Source organism: Protopterus annectens, chromosome 12.part0 (genome assembly GCF_019279795.1).
Source record: "Protopterus annectens isolate FY-2018-M chromosome 12.part0, PAN1.0, whole genome shotgun sequence".
Taxonomy (NCBI): Eukaryota; Metazoa; Chordata; order Ceratodontiformes; family Protopteridae; genus Protopterus; species Protopterus annectens.
In genome coordinates, this window is record NC_056746.1 from 1121228570 (window position 1) to 1121251727 (window position 23158).

The 23158-nt window shown below is 37.4% G+C and overlaps 1 protein-coding gene across 5 annotated transcripts in view; it reads left to right on the forward strand.

Annotated features, from left to right (window-relative positions):
* The window catches only part of ELMO2 (engulfment and cell motility 2), a 1277433-nt gene that overhangs the window by 1134508 nt on the left and 119767 nt on the right, over positions 1-23158 (forward strand). For all 5 annotated transcript variants that reach the window (XM_044090132.1, XM_044090131.1, XM_044090133.1 and 2 more), the window contains one exon: positions 17145-17257. In XM_044090132.1, the coding sequence (XP_043946067.1) occupies positions 17145-17257 (113 nt within the window). The remainder of the gene's footprint in view (positions 1-17144; positions 17258-23158) is intronic.

Sequence of the window (23158 nt, forward strand, 5' to 3'; positions counted from 1 at the left end):
AGTTAAAGCCTAGGGCCACAGCATTTAAGAAGTGAGTTAATCATCTGGGACGTAATCCCAGACCTTCAATATAATATATTTTACATATGTATACACACACACACACACACACACACACACACACACACACACACACACACACACACACACACACACTCATTTAATGAGGATAATTGCTCTTTCTGATTTCTTTGCTTTATTTTATTGAGTCCCAGCCTCTGAACTATACATGATCAGCTGCCCCTAATGACTGCTCAATTGTATACTTCATTGGGGGGTATTGTGTGTATTACTTCACTGGGAGGTATTGTGTGCGTGTGTGTGTGTGTGTGTGTGTGTGTGTGTGTGTGTGTGTGTGTGTGTGTGTGTGTGTGTGTGTGTGTGTATATGAGTCTGCACGAGCTGACAAATTTCCCTGTGTGGGTATGGGATCAGTTATTTGCTTTATATATCAGCTGATGCTGGTTCTGCTTAAAGTCCAGATATAGGTTTCCAGTCTTCCTTGTTTACTGGTATATAGGACACAACAGAATATATAAAGTTATGGACTTCAACAGAGATGGGAGTGCTGGATTTGGTGAACTGCATTATAACATGGATGTACTCATTCTTGTTTTTTTAACAATGCTACTTTTGGGTCAGAATTATACTTTAGAGAATGATGTCCCTAACAAATAGTGTGCAGTATGAAATATTAGCTTTCCCTAAGGGTTGTGAATGTAGAACATTGATAATGATTTGCTGTATTGATTCCTTCACTAAATTGTTGCTTTTTCTTTCAGTAATCCTCCCCCATAACAATTTCACATGTTTAAGTAGTCTAACTTCACTATTGTGTGGACTTCTTGAAGAATTGTGGCTGGTGCTGGCTGCTGTGAACATGGCTATTGTTAGGACTCTTATATCACATGAGTGGAGGCACCCTGTAACAACACAGGTACCATGATGGACTTTAATCACAGAGTAATACTTTAAGATGCTGTTTCACATTTTGTTTCACAACTTGACATTTTTGGTCAATGAGCTGAGTAAGGAGAACGCACAGGGATAAAGAGTGGACAGTGTTAGTTGAACACTAGCAGCCAGGACACCTAGCTAGCTTTGAACACTCACCGCAGTACATTTCAAAAGACAACTGCTCAAAAAAGTTAAGACTTCTTACAAATTACCCAGAAGTTATGTAACTTAATTAGGTGTTCCATCCCATGGGACATGCCTCTCTTGTTTTGCTTGTATTCTTCCAGTGATAGCATTTCTATCTATTAATGTTGATATTTATCTTGGTTCCCCGTTACTGAGAAGATTTATTAAATGGAAGATGCCATGCCTTGTAAGACAAACACTTCTGTCAGAAACTCGAAAATACCAGCAACCTGGTTAGGTGTAAAATCATTAAATAAAGGAAATACCACTCACTGACTAGTGACAACACAAAATCTAATGTAATTAGAACTGTTGTCAGGTATTATATCAGAAACTTTGTGTACTTAGTGGAGAATTTAGTCCAGCACCTCTAGATGTGTTTACAGAATAAGTTTGGAGTGGAATCTAGTATGAAATTTATAACCATTGCCATTAGTTTTGCTACTGAAACCTTTTCTATTTTGTTAGGTTGATGCTGTGCCATTCAACTACTGGGAACATCCCTGTGGTTGCAGTAATTGAATTGCATTATCAGCTTACTATGACTAAAATACTATGCTTAAATGGTGCTGCTGCATTTATTAGCTATTTATACTGTTGTGTAGGATTGCTGTTCTGTTGGATACCCACTTATGTTCATTACCTGCAGAGAGACTATAAACACTTTTAGTTCTGTTGTAGTGTTTTTATTACTGCTATACCTGGGACCTGTTTATACTATAGCACTATGTAAAGTTGTTGTTGTCTTTCGGCTTTTCCCGGTTAGGGGTCGCCACAGCAGAACTCCGGTCCGCTAATGATTGGCAGTAGATTTTCAAGAACGCCGAGGTGCCAGCTCGACGTTCAACCTTCAACTAAGGCACACCCATTTACGCATGTCTTTCGAACGTCCACCCAACCTTGGGGAGGCCATGCAGACTCCACACAGAAGGCACTCCCCGCACTCCAGCCGAGAATCGAACAGGAGAACCTCTTGCTGTGAGGCAACAACGCTACTGCTGCACCACCACGGATTTTACTATAGCACTATGTAAAATGCCAACTACTAGGCAGCCAGTACTAACCACTACAGTGTGCGTAGTATTATTGACTGGTACTTTACTATAGCACTATACTGCGGAGGTGGTGCTGCGGTAGCGTTGTCGCCTCACAGTAAGATGTTGTCCTGTTCGATTCTCAGCTAGAGCGTCTTCTGTGTGGAGACATGCGTGAATGGGCGTACCTTCGTTGAAGGTTCTGCGTCAGAGCCAGCAACTCAGTACGTAAAAGTCTACTGCCAATCATTAGCGGACCGGTGTTCCACTGTGACGACCCCTAACCGGGAAAAGCCGAAAGACACAACTTTACTATAGCACTATGTAAAAGCACAAAAACTACTTATTATGGTTTGAAGCAGACACAGTCCTCTTATGGTTGAATTTTTGATAGGCCCTGTTTATAATCTGTTTTTAACTATTGCTAATGGCGTATTGTAAGGGTTAAAGTTAGCTTTCCCTAAAGTTTTGCCTCTCATTCTATAGCAGATATAGCTCATACTTTAAAAGGTAAAATTTGATCTTTTCCCTATAAGACTAAGATATTATAACCATTGCAACTTAGACATCATTTTGCCTTTCAGAGTTTCCATGTTCCCCCATTATTCTGTCAAGTCATACGTCAGACATTACTTTGTGTGCTATAATTTAGCATGCTTTGCATTATTTGGCTGAGTCATACCTCAGACGTTACTTTGGATGTTAGCATTTAGCATACTTCTCATAAATTTGTGCAGTCATACGTCAGACATTACATTGTGTCCTATAATTTAGCATACTTTGCGTTATTTGGCTGATTCATACCTGAGACATTATTTTTGGATGTTAGAGTCTAGCATGCTTCTCATTATTCGGTACAGTCATACCTCAGAAATTACGTTGGGTGTTATAGTTTAGCATACTTCTTGTTGTTTTGTGAAATCATGCCTTAGATATTACTTTAGGTATTAGAATTTATCATACTTTACCTTTTACACCACTGTTAATGTTTACTTTATCAAATTTTATTCTGGCTGTCTGGTGTAGTCTGTACTGCATATACAGCACCCCACAACAGTCCCTCTAAGTACTTTGTTTTTTCACCCTCACTTTTTAGTATTGTATCACAATCTGCTCTCACATCTCCTATGGCAAGCATGTTTGCATTTCACACTTAGAGACATTATAACAGCTGTCTCATGCTTACTGATAACCCACTATTGTTATCCATCAGTGACAGCCTGTGTGGGATGTAAGTACTTACTCAAACTGGAAGCTAATCTGTCACCACAGACCTCATTTGGTAAGCAGAATAGTCTCATGGCACAGCGTATCACCATCCCACTACTTTATGTTGAGGTTATAAACAAATTGTTTTCCAAACTTCCTAGGTAAGACACCAAGAAAACACAGCATCTAGGTTGTAATAGAACACACTAACCAACACCACCCACTCCTGAATCCATTTTTCATACCCACTCTAAGAGCCACAAGAATAACAAACCTTATGTATTAAGGTCCACCGAGTCTGCAGTTGCCTGCTGCAGTGTTTTGGACATAGGTGATTCCATTGTCAGACACATACATTCCACCCTGAGGAAGCTTGGTAAGAATAGGCTAATGCAAAGGTGTCTTTCCAGATCCGGCATATATCAGCGTCGGAAGATATAGTTGTCAGGTATTCCATCTTCACCAGGGATGCCTTGTACCACTCTTAGAATGATGTATGCATCCTCTCCAAATCTTTTGCTACTCTTACGGTGTTTCTTTTAAGTACAATCCATCTACTAGATATTTTGGCATAACAAATTATAATTCAGGTTATATCAAGGTGCCATTGCTGAGTGATAAATTTCTAAACAAAAAGGATACTGAACATATGGCCCTCATAACACTTGAGAACAACCATTTATTGTAGTGAGAGCATTCCTCTATACCTGAGTTCAGTGCCATTCATTCCTTCATATCCACTGGTAATTGTGGGGAAATTTTCAGTATTTATCAGGGGCCCATTATCTCTTTACAGATCCCTCATGATGCCTATCAAGAACTACTGGAGGTCAAAGTTAAAGTATGTCTAAATACCAGATCATTGCTGGCAACAGATCACCTTCCATTTCTCATGTTCACCACAATAATTACCTAAATGCTTTAGCTAAAGTCAATGTCCATCCCATTGCTATTCTTCTAGTTGCCTTAACCCTGTACCACCAGTAACAAATATGTCTGACACTTCATAGACTTTCTTTTATTTTAAACAAGAAACATCTTTATTAAATTATCACTTATGACATAGACGATCATACAGTTATATAAATGAAAATAAACCATATCGACATAATTTTAGTTGCAAACATTATACATCACTTATAATCTATCCAGTCACTGTCAGTCAAACATTACATAGCTCATTCAAGTCCTGCCTTCTTTTAAACCTCATTCCTCTTCTGCATGTATTGTTCCCACAATTCTCACTTTTTTATGTAATTTGCTCCTACCCTTTTCTAAAGATCCCATTTCTAGTTGTTTTATATCTGTTACTATATTCACTACTTGTAGTACTTTAGATTTAGACTTTGATTTCATTTTCTAGTAATTGCTTTTTTGGCAGCCACCATAATTAGACTCAGCAAGGTCTTACTATTTATTTATTTATTTATTTTACATTTGTTAACTGGGATGATCCGACTGGATACATGTCCCTTTTGAGCGGAGGCCCTGAGAGAAAAGCTCCAAACATACATACAGAAAACTTTACAATTATACACGTTGAGCAAGGTTACAAATTCAATTCAGAAGTACATTCAAAATGGATAAAAAGACATGTAATCTCTCATATACAATACTAGTATGTTAAAGACTTACAATTCAGAATCAGTCTACATGTAGCCGAAGTCTTCAGTAGCATATGTTTATTGTGAAGGAGTTAGTCAGGATTAGTACAAGGACATAACCATCGCATTTTAAAGTACTGTTTAAGAATGGTTTAAAATTGGGTTAGAGACTAATATGTCTATCCAATTCCGATTCTATATCATAACTCAAAAAAATAATTTCCTTAGTTATACCAATTTGCTCATCCAATATTTCTGATGGAGTAGTCTGCAGGGAATTTTTAAAGTCTGCCAACTCATTACATTCCCAGAAAGGGTCTACTTCACAAGATCAAAATACCAAAAGACCAACTTTTAAAACTCCGAGGCCACAATCCCGAATGATTATAATGCTGACAAGTTAAATCACCGACTTTCACAATAATGAAATTCAAAAACCCAACTTTCAAAGCACCAAAACAAGTTATGCAGATGTGTGACTATTTCCTATCACTAATATAAATGTAGAAATCCCATGAAAAGAAAATAGTGCAATTCATGCACACGGTTCTTCAAAACCTACAGAAGTAACTGTTTAGCAAAGTAAATAAATTATAATTCCATGAATACCGTTTCATATCTTGAGAAGTTCAGCTATACATTGCACAAATTCCAAAGCAGAGTAAGCAAATTTGTTCCTCAGTACTGTTTCAAACTCAGAATGTCTAACAAGCAACTTCTGCTTCTTTGGTGATGGAGGAAAGCCTGTAGACGTACAAACTCACAGCTCATCTATTCTTTTCTGCTCTCTAAAGCAGACAGTAACACAGATCAGTAGCTCTACTTCCCAAAAGGCACTTTAAATGCCTGTGCCACACTTCTGTGGAGTTTTTGTCCTAGGCAGAAACAATTCATTCAGCTCAGAGATGTTCCGAAAAGAGACTGGAAATAATGGAGTAAATCTCATACAGGATGTTGTTCTAGTATTAAACTTTCTAAGCTTACCATACACATATTAATCAGAAAACAATATTTCAGTAAGTTCTTTCCTTCTGTTGGAAATGTTTCTTTTAAAGTTTGAAATGTGCTGACAACCTCGTCTTCCCTTAAGAAAGCAAGCGCAGCAAGACTTTTATCACACTGCTGGAAATTTATGCATGAGTTGTAGAAAGAACTTAATCCTAACGCTTGTACTTTGCTTCAAACATTTTACCCAAAGTGAAAAAGACAACCCTTGGAAGTCACAGCAGTTAGATTTAATCTTACACTTTTCACAATGGATACCTCAAAGTCACACAACATATATTTTACAGTAGTTTGAAAGCCATGCTCTGATAACAAGTGGAAGATACAATGCCACATAAAATTGTACGCTTTTAGGGATTTCTTAGGCATTGGAAAAAGTGGTAATGCCAGTGCTTTACTGGAACCACCATATTTAACAAGACCATGCACACTGTAAAGTCGATGGCATGTCACCCCTCTATGAAAGACAGTACCATCCATAAGCAATATGCTGGCTCTGTTAAAATCATACACGTTATTCACTGTAGTAAAGACCACAACTGTATTGTCAGAGTGCATTGGTAACAGTTTTATGAACAAAAGTGCCACATTTCAATGGATAGTTATCAAAATTTATGTTATGAAGTGTTAAGTTTTCACTACTGGCTCTTTGTACAGCTTTTCTCCATATATGACCTATTTGCTGAAGGAGAGCTTTCCTGTTTGGTAGACTATTGACAATATCAAGTGAAGTAAACTCCATCAACTAACAGACATGGTGTGTCTTTACTTAATTTAACTTTAACTTTTAAATCATTGCACACAATATACTTTTCAACTTCACCAAGATTGCTGAAATGCTTATGTACAACTGACTTTACAAGCTTTTCACCCTCAGTTACTATACTAGTTACATCTCTTCCTTTACATTTGTAAACATTTTTGTATTTGCAACTCCAGTACTTTCATAATTTTCTACATCTCTCCAAGTGGTAAATGTAACCATCCAAAACTAACACTTGCTTACTTTTTTGCAAAGTTGTACTGAAATAAATGTTGCCAACTACTGCTGGACTTTCCAGTAACACGTCTGCCATGTTTTTTTTTTGTTTTAGTTACCTTGTACAGAGATTTAAAGAGATAGTGAACTATTTATACAGAATTACTTCTTACTTCCTGGATTGAATTACAAGAGAAGTACATCAGCATTTTAAACATTCAGAATTTTAAAAGTCATAAATTTAACTTGTCAGTATTATAAACATTTGGGATTGTGGTCTCGGCATTTTAAAAGTTGGTCTTTTGGTATTTCAATCTTGTGAAGTAGACCCCCCCCCCAGAAAATGTTTCCAATTACCTCTTTCTTCCCCATCACACCTCTAACATTTGGTATCTGCCTGAGGAAAAAAATCTTTGGAGTCTATTTGAGGTATTAAAAAAAAAACTATGTAAATACTTCCAAGCAAATATTGTCATATAACAATTTTAGACTTTGTTGCATATTTGGTAAACAGTCTCTCTTTCCTATCCTTTCCTCCTCTGGTTGATTCTTATAGTTATCATGCAATATTTTATATACTGTACTAATTATTCCTTTTGTAACCACTGCTTCTGTTCTACATTTTACTAAAAACTCTACCAGTGCTGCTCTTTCCCTTAAGATTCCCCTATTTTTTTCTCTTTGCCTGTATTCTGATATCAATCTTTGATAGGGAAGGCAATCTCTAGCCTGCAGTCCAAATAAATGCTTGGCTTCTTCCCATTCTATTAACTTTCCCTGTCTAATTTTTTTTACTCCCAATACCGTGGTTCTATTGCCAGTTTTCTCCAATAAATTCCAGCCCCCTCTTGCTATCATCTGTATCCCTAATTGCAGTCATCCCTATCGGCAGTATCTCCTTTCTCCATTCCTGTGTTGGCTTAGATCTTAGAATATTTTCTTTTACTTTACGAATATAATATTCTGTATGGTTATTGTTATTCTCTTTAAGGATCTGCATCCAAAATCCCAGTCTCTCCTTGTTTCTTGAGCTTCCCCCCATTTCATCATCATCCCTTTCCAGTTTGAATTATGGGTTTCTGCTTGTGCTATGTTATGGGACCCTTAACTGTGTAGCTCTGAAATACCCCTTCAAATCTGGTAATCACAAACTGCATTGTTCTATTGGAAGAATCAGTTTATCTCACTTGACTATTGTTGTCTTCCCCTCCCAGATAAAATTTTTCAGCTCTTTATTAATTGCTATCCATAACTTCTCCTCTGGTTGATATAAATATGCCTGACTTGTGTATAAAACTAATGGGATGAAAAAATATTTTAACTGTTTGTGTCTTGATATCCATATTTGTAAAACTGAGCTTCTAATTTCTAAGTCTTTTGTTTAGTCTCTTCCCCATATCTTTAGCTGCCACACAAGAATCATTTTTAATCAATACTCCTAAGTACTTCATTTTATCATGTCCCCATAAATATGGATATTGCTGAACCAATTCATGTTTGAGTACATAATTTACAGATATTGCATTTGTTTTAGCCTCATTAATTTTGTATCCTGAGAAGATTTCAAACTGTCTCAAAATGTTCCACAACACTGAAATCTCATTTTCTGATTTTATCAGGTATAAAATAATATCATCTGCAAATAGTGCCAGCTTTTCTTGACTACCATACCAATTATATCCTTGAATTTCTGAGACCCTTATTTTCTTTGCCAGTGTTTCTAAATATAATGCAAATAACAAAGGGAAAGAGGACACCCCTGCCTGCTTCCTCTGCTCAAACAGAAATTATCAGAGAGGAACTCACCCACTTTAATTTTTGTCTCTGATCCCTCAAAAATCCTCCTAATCAACCTTATAATTTTATCAGGAAATGTAAATGCTTCCATTGCACTGCTCATAAACTCCCAGCATACTCTGTCAAATGCTTTCTCTGCATCAGGACCCACCAACAACAGTGGTATTTTCTTACATTTCTGTTTTCCTGTGGATCATCCGTGTTCTGTTAATGTTGTCAAATGTGTTACCCTGCATTATTTAGTTGTTATTGGCTCATGATCTGAAATACTTATTGGATGCGTATCAGAACGTTCAATTAAATGCACAAGTTCCTGTGATATATAAGTTATGTCTAGCCTGGACCAGTTTTTTATCTTGGCGAATAATGTATAAATTCACTCTGAACTCCTACAAATGAATTCACATCTTCCATGCCAAATATTTTCATAAATTTCTTCAAAAATCTACCCTCCTTTGTTATAGTTTCCCTTCTAGGCCCCCCAGTTACATATTCACATCTTCACTGTTGCAAATCAAATTCCAATCCCCACCTATAAGTAATATTCCCTGCTGAAAGCTGATTATTTCTCCCAGAATTTTCTTAAGCTCCATTATATAGTTCTAGGTGGAATATAAGTACTTGTCAGTGTAATCCTCCTCCCTTGCCAGTAGCCCCTTACTACTACAAATCTACCATTATTATCTTTTTTTTAAACCCTCTTCTATCACTATAGGAGCTCCCTTTGCAATTAGCCCGGGTATTCCACTGAATAACCATCCTGAAAACCTTTATTTATCAAATTCACATGTTCATTTCTTTACAAATGTGTCTCCTGTAGCATAGCTATTTGCAGTCTTCATTTTTAATATAGTTCACTACTCTTTCTTTTCTATATATATCTGTGAGACCATTTACATTTAAAGATAATATAGAAAGCATAATTTTGTCAAAAAGTTATTGTTCTCACCTTTTATGTGAACAGCTTTTTGTTAAGTGTCTAGTTTCAGCTTTTGTGTTACATGTACACATTAATGTTTGGCAGCATGATCTTTTATAGAGTTATTTCTTGTCATATCCATTTGAGCTTATACCACATCTTACAAAACTCTTTGTTTTATTGAAAGCCCTCAAAGAAAAAAATAAACACACCCCAATACACTCCTAAAACCTACTGACTTAATGCTAACACAAAAAACTATGTAAAGCTTTAAATATTGTTTTACTGTCCTAATAGGAACAATTGTCTCAGGCTGACAGTCACACTTACAGACTTGGGTTAACCTAAACAGGAAGGTTATTCATGCTAATTCGCATGGTACAGCCTGTGCTTTTACTAAGTGCTGTCTGGTTATCATTCAGAAAATGTTATCTCCTATCCATTGAAAAAAAGAAGTATTCTGCTTTTATTGCTCTTTATCACTTTGTCTCCATGGGGACATGTGGACCAGATACAGAATTGCTTCTACAATCAGTCATTTATTTGCTAGAGAAAACCTTTAATTATATTCAGTGTGCATTTTTGTTTATTGACTTTCTCTTAAAACTTGCTACTAGATCAAACCAAGGGAGTTAATCCAGTTATTCCCCAATGCAAGAGTGAGAAAAAGCACGTTAACTGTTCTTGTATCATACTCTTTTGACCAGACTTTTTTCTTTTTCTTTTTTTTTAACATTGCAGCACCTACATCTCTTAAAACTGAACCAGGAGAATGAAAGAAGGGAAAAAACAGGGAGACCTGTTTACTTTAGTATCCTCATTACCCTTGAAAATAACTGTAAAAACACTACATTATAGCATGCAGATTATATCATGCATTATAAAAATACTACTGTTAAAAACAAAATTTTGTTTTACTTACAGTTAACTCTTTCCTTCCTCTTCCCCTCTCCTTAATGTTCTTTTAAACATTAATGGCCTGAAGAAAGGAATATGCTTTAGAGTCCCCTACAGGTTTAACAAAGTAAAAAAGTCCAATATTTCCAAGTTTTCTTGTTCTGTCATGCTTCACAAATATAATTAATGCTTTGTAATCCCACTTTTATTTGTCAATTTCTGAATTACTGGTTTTATTCCTGTTGATCTCCATCTCCCAAATCCAAAGTCTCCTTCATTTCCAATGTACTACTGGTTCTTTTAGTCAACTCTTGTGCTGTTTTGTGTCTTGTTCAGAACTGAGCACTTCCACAGAGATAACAACCTTCCTCTTCCAACACAAAAGTAAAACTGGATAAAGACAACGACCACCAAATCTATAGAAAACACTTTAACGACTGGTAAGTGGTTTCGTATAACACTTCATCAGAACATACTCCATACTAAAAACACACTGTTTAAATAGACAAACACAAGTTCAGTTAAACTCCATTAACCAATCACTGCATAAAAACAATTAATGCAGTAAACGTCTTGTTTTTAAATAGGGATTTAAAGACACACAGTCATTTAAACTAAAGTCTTTGTCTGCCTGCAACATTAAATCCATTTCATCTCTTCATATTCTATTTTATTTAATAAGCTTCCTCTCCTGGTATTTTCAAATAAGAGACTCAATAATATAAACTCAAAAGTATGACATGCATTTACTTTATTATGTTTATTGAGCACATTGGTTTAAACATCCTGCCTGATGTCTCTTACATGTTCCAGTATCCTGTCCTTCAATTTTCTATTTGTCATCCTCACATAAATATATGGGCATTTTCTACACATAGCCAAGTAAACTGGCACTAGTGCAATCTGCATAAAAATCTACTTGATATTTAACTGCCGTAGTGGGATGAAAAAAACATTTCTTGAAATAAAGGGACAGGCTTTGCAGGTGCGACAGGGAAACGTTCCTATCCTGTCTGAAAGCTTCACCTTCTTCACCTTTCCCTCTAACATAACCATTGCTTCAAAGACCTCCCGTTCTTAAATGCAAATGAAGGATTTGGACCAACAATACTCTTAATCTTTTCATCAACCAATAGTACCTGCCAGTTTCGTTTGATCATATCACAAACTAACTCTATAATACTTGCAAAGGTAAGCAATATCATATATTTGGAATCTGTTACATTCTCCTTACTGTTGGGATATTGATCAGAGTAGAAAGGTCTCCCTGTACTCTCCTTTAGTGCTTTAACCTGGGTTAATATTTCTGTTACTTCATCTTTCCTATATCCCCACTGAACAAACTCACTGTATAATAATTCACTGAATAGATACATTGGTAGAGTGACAAAGCCCATGCTGTGGAAGTTACAGGAGTGCTGTCTGAAAGTAAAATTGTTAGCAGCCAGGTTGGGTCTCCTCCTTTTTGGCATCTATTTCATGGCATTTAGTTTAATGTTCTAGGCTTCTGATTAATCTAGGTTTGCTCGTGCCTCATGACTGCAAATTTAGCACAACTGTAGGCTTATCTTCTGAAGTACAGTTATTTAAACAAGGACGTGACTGTGTTATCTTTTGGTGTGCTAACAACAGCCAAGATAAATGCTAAGAAAACTAATGTGGTTCTGTTTGGTAAACAAAATGTTCACACCTCGTATCACTTAAGTGGCATACCCTCCAAAAATTCTTACTGTCATCAGGGACTTGGCACTTATGTTGTCAACTCACTGTCATGTAAAAATGTTGTCTCCACAGTAGTTCAGAAATCCTTCTATCTGGCCCAGCTAATTTCCAGGTCATCTCCTCTAGAGCTAAGGAAGTCTTTGTTCCCATGTACTCATCCCTCATAAGGCCAGTTATTGAATGCAATGTCCGCAGGGTTCCTATCAGCATTTCAAATGTTGAAAATGCCAAATTTAATTTAATCGAACTGAAATGTTCGAAATCTCAGAAGAGCGAACTGACAGAACATCGATTTTTTTCCCAGGGAAAGAAATCTGTGGGCCATCATCGGAGCTTGCTATTTCTTCCACTGTGGTGCAGTCTCAGAGTTTATATATTTACGTAGGGGAGTGTGGGGGCACAGCCTCCCACATTGGGGGGGGTGGGGGGCACAGCCCCCCACTTCTGCCAGTGTTTAAAGTATTGAAAAAAAAAATGTTTTTTGCACAGAACACCGATTTCTTTCCCTGGGAAAGAAATCGATGTTCCATCAGTTCTCTCTTCTGAGATTTTGAACATTTCAGTTAGATTAAATTGCATTCGGCGTTTTCAGCATTCGATATGCTGATATATACCCTGTCCGCAGAGCCAATAGATCATCAAACATCCATGCCAAGGATCTCAGCCAACATTAAAATATAAATAAAATGCACTGTCAGGATAAACTACTAAGTCATTGCATTCCTTGCCTATGGAAGTTGCACCCCCCCCCCCCCCCCACACACACACACGCATTAAACAAAGTGGTATTCTGGCTACTTTCAGACTTGATCTTGTTAATTATATGGGCAGTTATAAATGGGCTATCTTGTGTAGCTCTTTTAGACAAAGGGAGTGAACACTATTAAATTACGTTGCTTAATGCTCTTAGTGATCGCTTGTCTTATGCCAGCCTGTGACTCTAAGTGCTGAAGTGCACTCCAGCCAATTTAATTACTGATTGATTTTCCTGCTGATGACTTCAGTGTGCCCTTCAGACCTAATTTTCTTCAAGGTACTAGTAATTTAAACAGTTTACTATATGTGTATTTAAAGCAGTGTAGGTGCATCCTTTTTGGAACACAAGAAAGAGGTGTCTCCAGAGTCTGAAGTCATGGTGAATTACAGGGCAGCTGTTATGAAGTCTGTTGCACATCAGATGCACCCAGGCTTTACTGGTCTTTGACATGTATAAGACTGTTTAACCCTAGTTCAGAGCTGATCAGTGGTTGGCATCCTAAGACTGACAGGTAGATGGAAGCAGGTGATTCCCTCTTGTTAAAAATTTCTTCCATCACATGAAACTGTGGATTATTGGCTGTTCCTCAGGAAGTTCACGAACTGATTATGGCACAGTGATGAGCCCATGTATTTAAATTGTCCCTTTGTTGCAGCCCAAAGTCAGATCAGACATTCACCAACAAAGTGCTGCTTAAAATGTTCTCATTGACCATAGTGGTAAACCCTGTGGTTTCCCTGGTGTTTGATGCTTTCTGCAGGTATGGAGCTGGCTTTCACTTTTATGTATGCCTTTGGCAAATCTGTACTTGACCCTTGCTCCAGGGAATGACATGCACCTTTGCAGATGTTGTGCTAATGGATGCCTTTCAGCAATTCATGTTGACAGACAGCTTGACACTCAGCCTGTCCATGGTTGTTAAAATAGCAGTTATTACACTACGTTCTGTGTCAGAAAATGACACCTACCATGACATCTACTATGTTTCTGATTACATACTTTCAGCTAATTGCAACACAGTTAATCTAGGACTGCATTTGTGTGAACATTTAAGTGCAGAACATGTGGCTGTGTTGTTGTTGTGTCTTTCGACTTTTCCTGGTTAGGGGTCGCCACAGCGGAACTCCGGTCTGCTAATGATTGGCAGTAGATTTTTACGTGTCGCGTTGCCGGCCCTGATGCACAACCTTCAATGAAAGTATGCCCATTTGCACATGTCTCCACACAGAAGACGCTCTAACTGAGAATTGAACAGGCCAATGTCCTACTGTGAGGCGACAATGCTACCGCAGCACCACCACCGCAGCTAGAACATCTGGCTGTGTTACTATTCTAAAATAGCTGTTTTTCATCAAAGGATTATCCACTGGAGAGAAATCCCTTTGGCAGGTCACAGACTTGCCAGTCTCATTATATGTCTTCATCCTTCAAGGTGGCTGTTGTTTTAGTGTTAGCACATGAGGCAGTCAGTTATCATGATCTCTTCAGTACTCTTACACTTGTAATCCTTCTGGGGCTGATGTTTTTTTTCTCTCTTCAGTACTGTTACATATACTCATTGGTCTAAGGCTGCTTTCACAGTCTGTTCAGTACAAATGCATGCATTTATCCTTCTGAGGCTGCTGTTGTAGTGTCTTTCCATGAATCAGTGATTTTACTGCATGCTTGAAACTGAGGCAGAATGCTGTATTTAATTTATTAAACATCTGTTCAGGTGAGTCATGTCTTACTGTTCCTGTCAGGTGAGTCATGTCTTACTGTTCCTGTGTTGTCTACTTTGACGGTCCTTGAAGTGGTTTACATGAACATGCCCAACAACAAACTTCTTTCCTTCCTTCTTTCCTTCCTTCTTTTCTTCCTTCTTTCCTTCCTTCGTCTCTTCCTTCTTTTCTTCCTTCTCTCCTTCCTTCTTTTCTTCCTTCTTTCCCTCCTTCTTCCCTTCTTTTCTTCCTTTATTTCTTCCTTTTTTTCTTCCTTCTTTCCTTCCTTCGTTTCTTCCTTCTTTTCTTCCTTCTTTCCTTACTTCTTTTCTTCCTTCTTTCCTTCCTTCTTTTCTTCCTTCTTTCCTTCCTTCATTTCTTCCTTCTTTTCTTCCTTCTTTCCTTCCTTCTTTTCTTCCTTCTTTCCCTCCTTCTTCCCTTCTTTTCTTCCTTCATTCTTTCCTTGTTTTCTTCCTTCATTTCTTCCTTCTTTCCTTCCTTTCACAACCATTTTTCCCATGTTTTGCACATGGAGATCAGGGTGTCCCTTTAACAGTTCAATCATCTAGAGCCAAGATTTACACCGCCACATGGCTAGCCTTGTCATGGCAAGAACAAACTTACTGGTGCCATTATAAGGCTTTTGGTGTATGCTGCTCACCACGGTTAGATATACATGTTTGCCCTTTCCTCTTTTGTTCTTCTTTCTGAAGCCCCATTTTTCCTGTGGCAATGGAACCGTCAGTTGCTGACCAATGTTCTTTTTCAGTCTTTTGGATGCCTGCATCTGTTCCTACCCCCTCTCTCAGTTTGGTGATTGCCAGTTCTCTCATTCTGGGGAATGAGTCACGTTTTGAGAGAATTACGGGAGTTAGTCAAGAAGTGTGAAACCACAGTACAGCACCAGTAATGCTATCCCCAGGGGTATTATGTTGCACCCAAATTCTGCCTCAGCATGCTTGGTAAGGCTTCTGGATTGATGTCTACATGGGCATTATGAAGGAGCCATCTCTCCGTGCATGGTGGCATATTCCTCAGTTACCCAGCACACCCCCCTGCCTACTCTTTACTCACTGATACCTTCATCATTGTTTCCTTGTCCTCAATGCAGACTAGGACCATGACATCAAAGGCATCCAAGTATACCCCAACATCCCCCTCCCAAGGAAAGGAAGTAAACATATAGTACATTCTCTTCTCGTTTCCCTTTCATTCCCAGACAGCTTCTGCAGTGGCCAGTCATCTAATAAATCCTGGGTCATTTGAGGCATATTTAGGGCTTCATCCCCATATGCCATGTAAGCAATCCCAAGCACCTTTAAATGCCTCCATAGAACTACGTTCTGTCACCACTTCATATCATGTATACACTTTGGTTTAATGAAAAATATTTTTTTTATATGAATTAGTCCTGGGCTCTATAATTATCCTATCTTCTTTGCACATTTCAAGCCTAACATTGTCCTCTGAAATCCTCTTTCTTTTATGAGAGCCTGGTTGAGAATGATAGTAAATTATGCCTTTAAAATGGTAAGTCCATTTACTGACTGAGGCCTTTAACAACAGAGTAGCTTGAAAAGATGTAAACAGTATTTTATTTTAGTGTAAATAATTAAACTATTTTTATTATCATCTCTTTTTATTTTGAAGCTTCTTTCCAAGAAGGAAGGACAGTCTGGTAGTATGTATAACAAAAAATTGTGTGCACTGAAGATGTGTGTAGTTGAAAATTTTAGCAAAGTTCTTCCATAAAAACAGGCTGTGATAATATAAACACAGAGTGGTTAACAAAAAGATATCTTACACATTATGATGAAATGGATAAACTCATTAATTACAGTGTGTGATAAAGCAACAACATGTAAAATAATTAGGAGAACAGAAAACACATAGCACAGAATAAATTGAAATATACTGTTGTCTCCATAAATGTTTTTAAGATTTTTGTACACCACTGCACTTTTTACAGATTTTATTACAGTAGAGAATTTTTAAGATTTGTATTATAACATATAGCTGCTACTTAGGAAGTTTTTAGTCAGTAATTCTCCTTTTCCACATTTTGTCCCAGTACACTATTTCTACTGTTATCCATTTCTATAACCTGAGGTACTTCAGTTTTTTAACCCTCAACTACATTATTTTATATTTACAGACTGCATGTTGGAGTAGTATCCATTTTATTTTACACATTTTGTGTGCAATTTGCATTTTTAATTATGATGTTTTGTACCATGAATGTCACTCGTAAGGAAGCATGCCATGAGAGAAAAATTAAACTAAACGTCCTGTAGCGCACTTTTTTTATTGTGCAGACTGAGTTTACAGGCCTGGCTGTGGCACAACCTAGAATATCTTAATATTGCATTGTATTTCAGAGAACTGAGAGAGAAGATTGTACCAGAGATTATGGAGCTAATCAGGCAGCAGCGTCTGAACCGGCTGTGTGAAGGCAGCAGTTTCCGGAAGGTTGGGACCCGCAGACGCCAAGGTAGGCACAAAAGTGTCCCAAGTAGGTTTGTATGAATATACACTGGATCTTTTATATAAAACAAGTGAAATCAAAAATCCCTCTGCAGCAGTGGAAGTAAGGTTACTTACTCACTCTAGAGCCATTCATTTAAAAACTACTTGTTGCAAAAATAAGACAGCCAAAACAAAAAAGGGAGTACAGCTTTTTGTGGGAGTAACATCCTTGTGCAGCCCATGTATGGGGCCAATCTCCATGCATACCCTACCAAATTAAATTAACATCAACCTTCCTTCACCTCATAGGAGATTTGAAAACTCATGCTAAGTTGTTATTGGCTGTCTTACTTTGTTGTTCGTTATTACAATTTCACCAGAGTGGCTTTTGTTTGTTCTAACTACTCCCTACAGTATTAGGTCATCTTCCTTGTTCAAAAAAACACAGATAGACTGAAGGACAAAACCAAACCCAACAAATAAATCCGTTTAATGAAGCGCTTTTCTTTACAGTGATACGGTAACTTCATCAGATACATAAACACCTTTATGACATGCTTTTATAAACAACATTAAGGTCATATGATCACAAACACCAGTCAGCTAACTACCTACCATAAATCTAACCACATTAAAATAAAAAATAAATTAGTTGATAACTAAAATATTTCAATTAATATAAAATTATTAAACACATAAAAAAAAGAATATTACATAAGAAATGCTTAAGGAACATCGAGTGGATACTTTCAGAAACACACACATATGGACCATAAAATACTTGACATACTTTTTAAATCTTTATCTATTCAAACTCTTTAATTTCAATAAACAAGCTATATTGCAAGCTTCATTTAAACCTGGGTTATGAAAAGCATAACACCCTCTACACATGGCGAGCATTGTTTTCTACACGTGTTTTTGGATGACATTTTTGTTATTTATAAAGGGGATGCTTTACAAGCACAAATGTTTGTTATCTATCTGAATAGTACAACTGGATTCTTGGAATTTACGTTCAATTTTAGCTGTGACAGTATCAATTATTTAGATGTAAAGTTGATGAAAGATTTTGTTCATCATAGGTTTATTTCAAAAATATATAGGAAAATAACTTATTGTAACTCCTTCCTTCATTTTTCAAGCGCACACCCATTTTCACAAAAGCAGTCAATAATTAAAGGACAACTTATTAGAGCAGCGAGAATGGTCTCTCTTGAATCAGACTTCACAAATAATGTGATTGTTTAAGTAATGTTTCAGAGATGAGGATATCCTATTGTCCTGATTAATTCTTTAATTGATGAAGTACAATGGAAAAGGAATAATGGGAGTATTAAACCCATTCTCCATAATGTCCTCCCGTTGGATTTGGAAGTACTTGTTGGAGGTGAGATGATAGATCGAGAAATGCAGGATCAAACACACCCACAAACAGATATCCAACCAAATTTTAGGATTATTTTATTACTACATTTAATATGGATAGTTCCATAGTGTCAAACATTATATATAAAAATTGGGAACTGATTAGTCGAGATAAGGGGTTGGTAGAAAAACTGGGTGTACCCCCAAAAATAGTGTTTAGAAGGGGTAGTAATTTAAAAAATATTCTGGAAAGTAATAATCCAAGAAGAGCTAGTAGCAAGGCAGGAATGTATACTTGTGGTATGTGTAGATGCTGTAAGTTTATCACAGTGGGGAGATCTTTCTTAATTGATGATAAAAAATACACCCTCCACTACAACTTGACATGTAATTCAAAAATGGTGGTATACAAAGCAAAGGGTAAATTTTGCGCAGCATTCTACATTGGAAAAATTGAACGTAGGCTGCGAGATAGAATTTACGAGCATGCCTATGCAACTGAAAAAAGCAAAAATGAAAATGCTCTAGCAAGACACTTCCAAATTACAGGGGGACATACGTTTACATTTAAAGCCATCGATCAAGTGCAGGTAGACAGGAGGGGTGGTCCCACTTCATTGTATTTAGAACAACTTGAAGCTTTTCTGGCAGTTAGTATTAAATGCTTTTCATACCCCAGGTTTAAACAAAGCTTGCAATATAGCTTGTTTATTGAAATTAAAGAGTTTGAATAGATAAAGATTTAAAAAGTATGTAAAGTATTTTATGGTCCATATGTGTGTTTCTGAAAGTATTCACTCGATGTTCCTTAAGCATTTCCTATGTAATATTCTTTTTTTTATGTGTTTAATAACTTTATATTAATTGAAATATTTTAGTTTTCAACAAATTTATTTTTATTTTAATGTGGTTAGATTTATGGTAGGTAGTTAGCTGATTGGTGTTTGTGATCATATGACCTTAATGTTGTTTATAAAAGCATGTTGCAAAGGTGTTTATGTATCTAATGAAGTTACCGTATCACTGTAATGAAAACTGCTTCATTAAATGGATTTATTTGTCGGGTTTAGTTTTCTCCTTCAGTCTGTCCATGTTTTTTTAGTAGTTTTTGTTTTCTTTAGTTTGTAGTGTGGAGTTTATCTTCCTTGTTCATTTGAACTGCTGGAGATCAAAACTGCAGAATCTGAATGTCATGGGTCTCTCCTAGGAGCGTGAATTTTGAGAAACACTGTAATAAGGCAAACATTTACTCATTCTAGGAATACCATGTTTCACTGAATGAGGGTGAGGTTACAGTCATGTCTTTAATAGTTATTATGTAGTTATTGATGAATTTCTGTTTTTATATATGTATATGTGTATGTATATATATATATATATATATATATATATATATATATATATATATATATATATATGTATGTATATATAAGTTTACTATCATAATCATGAAACCACTTCCACTGAGTGGTTATGTTGTCAAATGAAAATACAGAAAATAACAGCATCAAAAAGGCACAACACCGAAACTGGTAATGAACTATCCATATTCGATAAAGTCAACATTACTCAGCATACCTTCCCTCCCAGTCAGTTCCAGCTAACATTTTGCTGTACCCCCCCCACACCCCCTATTACTTATATACTACTATTCCGAGATCGCACTACAGTGAGGAAAAGGGCAAAGTTCCCGATCCCCACTGTGGTGCGATCTCCAATGAATATGTTGATTTCACACCAGTGAATGCACACTAGTATTCGCTGTTGCATGGTCGACATATTTCGAATCGCTGTTATGCGACTTTGAAAACTGCCTTTCAACATTCAAAGTTCGCAAATCGGTGATTTGGAATATGCCGAATTTACATAGAAGGGTTGCATTGTAGCCATTAGCCAGTGGCTTGAAAGCATGCACGCTTACGTTCTTTATGTCAATATTGCTTAAGTTGTTTTTTTGAAAGATACTAGTGTTTCAGAATTTCTTTTGTCTGTGGGTATGGACTTCCACATAGGTTCATAGGTATGTACTAGACTAACAGCCACCAGGGGCTTTATAAACCAACCCTAACAACCCTACCCAAATGTGTCCCTAAGTTTTGTGGGCATTTAATATGAGGAGGCATAAGTTTCTAAAGGTTATGAGGGGAGGTGGTATGTTAGTTTGATCATAGTTACTGTTTGCCTTCTCTGTCAAAGACATGGAGGCCAGACCAGGGTGAATTTCCAATTTCCCATCCATTGGTCAAGGTTACATTTAAATAGGGTTAGGAATGGACTCTGCTTGACATGGATGGGGAACCTGTTCCAGAGCATGGGGATCTTCTGAAAAATGTATCTGTCTCACCAACATGTCTTATTTAAGTCGCAAGCAAAATTTAAATCTTTGGATCTAGTGGTTCTGATGCTATTAAATTTGCAGATGTGCAAAAGGTCCATCAGAGATGGATCCAAGGTTGCCTTGTATGTTAGGTGTAGATTGCCTCTCAGTAACCTGTAGGAGACCAAGTAAAGATATAAGGATTTAAGGCAATCTGTGTAGGACAATATGTTCATACCCTGAATTCTCCTGGTAAGGAACTTATGAGGGCATTCCAACTATTGCATATATTTAGTCAGGACCATGCTGGAGGCGTCATCATACTCAATGATGGGTCTGATAAGGGCCAAATAAACTGTCACTGTGACTTCCTTGGACTTGGATGCTATACCCTTACTTATAAGTTGGGTGACATAGAATGATTTTCTTACTGCCTTGGTCACATGTTGGTAAAGGCCACATTACTATCTGTATATTTTCTCAGCTCTTTGACTACCTGGTCAACTCTTAGGGGTGACTTATCAATGAAGTAAATAGCCTAGGTGGCCATTTTCCCAAAAGGCACTATAAAGTATTTTTTAGCATTGAGTTTTAATCCGTGACTTTGATATCAGTCATTTGTCTGTGTTAGTGTAAGATGTTTGTGTCATGGGGAATCTATGATAGCTACCAATTTGCTGTTGTCTGGGAACGAGGTCAGCCAAAGTCCTTTGGCATTAGTCTTTACCTCCAAGAAGTTGATACCAAATAGAAGTGGTCCGAGCATGGAACCCCATGGTACCCCACTGGTGATTGGTCTCTTAATGGAGGTGGTCTCACCAATCATGACTTCCTGGGTCCTGTCTGTGAGCCAGCTGGCAATCAAGTGAGTTATGTGGGGGTTTATGGCCAGTTTGAGTTAGTTGGCTTTACTCAAGTGGGGTATTGTATTGAATGCCTTAGCCAGGTCCACGTAGGTGATATGCACTGTTTTCCCATCATCCATTGCCTTGGTGACCTTCACAAAGAAGTCCAACAGGTTTAGTAGGCATGACCTTCCACTGACAAAGCTAAACTGGGTTGAGTCCAGTGCCTGAAGGTTGCCTATGTCTTTGATGATCATTTCCATGATAATTCATTCCATGGCTTTACATATTGCATTAGTCAGACTAATGGGTCTGTAGTTTCTGGGATGAGTTAATGGTCTACCATTATGAAGTGTGATTACTGTTGCAGTCCTCCATTTTCATAGCACGAATCCTGTTTTGAGGCTGTAATTGAAAAGTGACTCAAGTGCTGCTGATAGGTCATGTTTTAAACTGTTTAGAAGCCATGCTGGGATATTGTCAGCACCTACCGAGACTGTATTTTTGGCATTAGACAGTGCAGCCAGGACCTGCTCCCTGCTAATAGTTGGGGTTGTTATGCTAGTTGATATTTCATGGGGGAGGCAAAAAGGAGTTGCAGGTGAAGTTTGAGCTGAATTTGTCAGCATACTCACTATGTAGCTCTGCTCAGAGAAGGTGGTACCACTGACCACATGTTTGACATGCTACTGTGTGCTGCCTTTGAGGTTTTGGACATAGCTGTAGAAGGTCATGTAGTTGTCTGTAGACTTAGTATTGTTGAACTTAATTAGACTTCTTAGTTTCTGTTTAGTTTAATTAAAGAACTCTTTTCATTATGGGAAGTATTCTTCTCGATTTTAGCCATGAGTTTTTTTTTTCTTTTTATGTACCATATTACAGTTAGGATCCCACAGTGTTGCTTGTTTTTAGAGTTTGTTTTGGTTGGGAGGGTGGCCTAATGGTTAGGTTGTTTGCCTTACAAACACAAGGTGCAGGGATTGAGTTTCACAAGGGATAATTGGCTAGGCTTAAAATGGCTCGCAAGGGCAGTTAGCTTAGTACTAACCTATGAACCTTACTTCTAGTATGTACAGCGGTCTCTATACAGCCATTTACATGGTTGCATAGGGTCTCTGTGAACAATTCCACATAGGTTGCTGTGGACTCGGGGTTAGGAGGGACACTGAATTTTGACAAACTATCCCTTAATATGATGTAGTTTGTTTTGTAATAGTTCCTAACTGTTATAGGCTTTGCTGGGGTTACTGAGTTGATTTTTATTTTGAAGGAAACAGCTTATTGGTCTGACCTCACCATTGTGGAAGTGACATTGGGGGGGGGGGGTATGCAGTGCTCTCCCATATTAATAACTAGCAGGTCCAGTATGATTGAACCTGTGGTGGGTGTGCACACT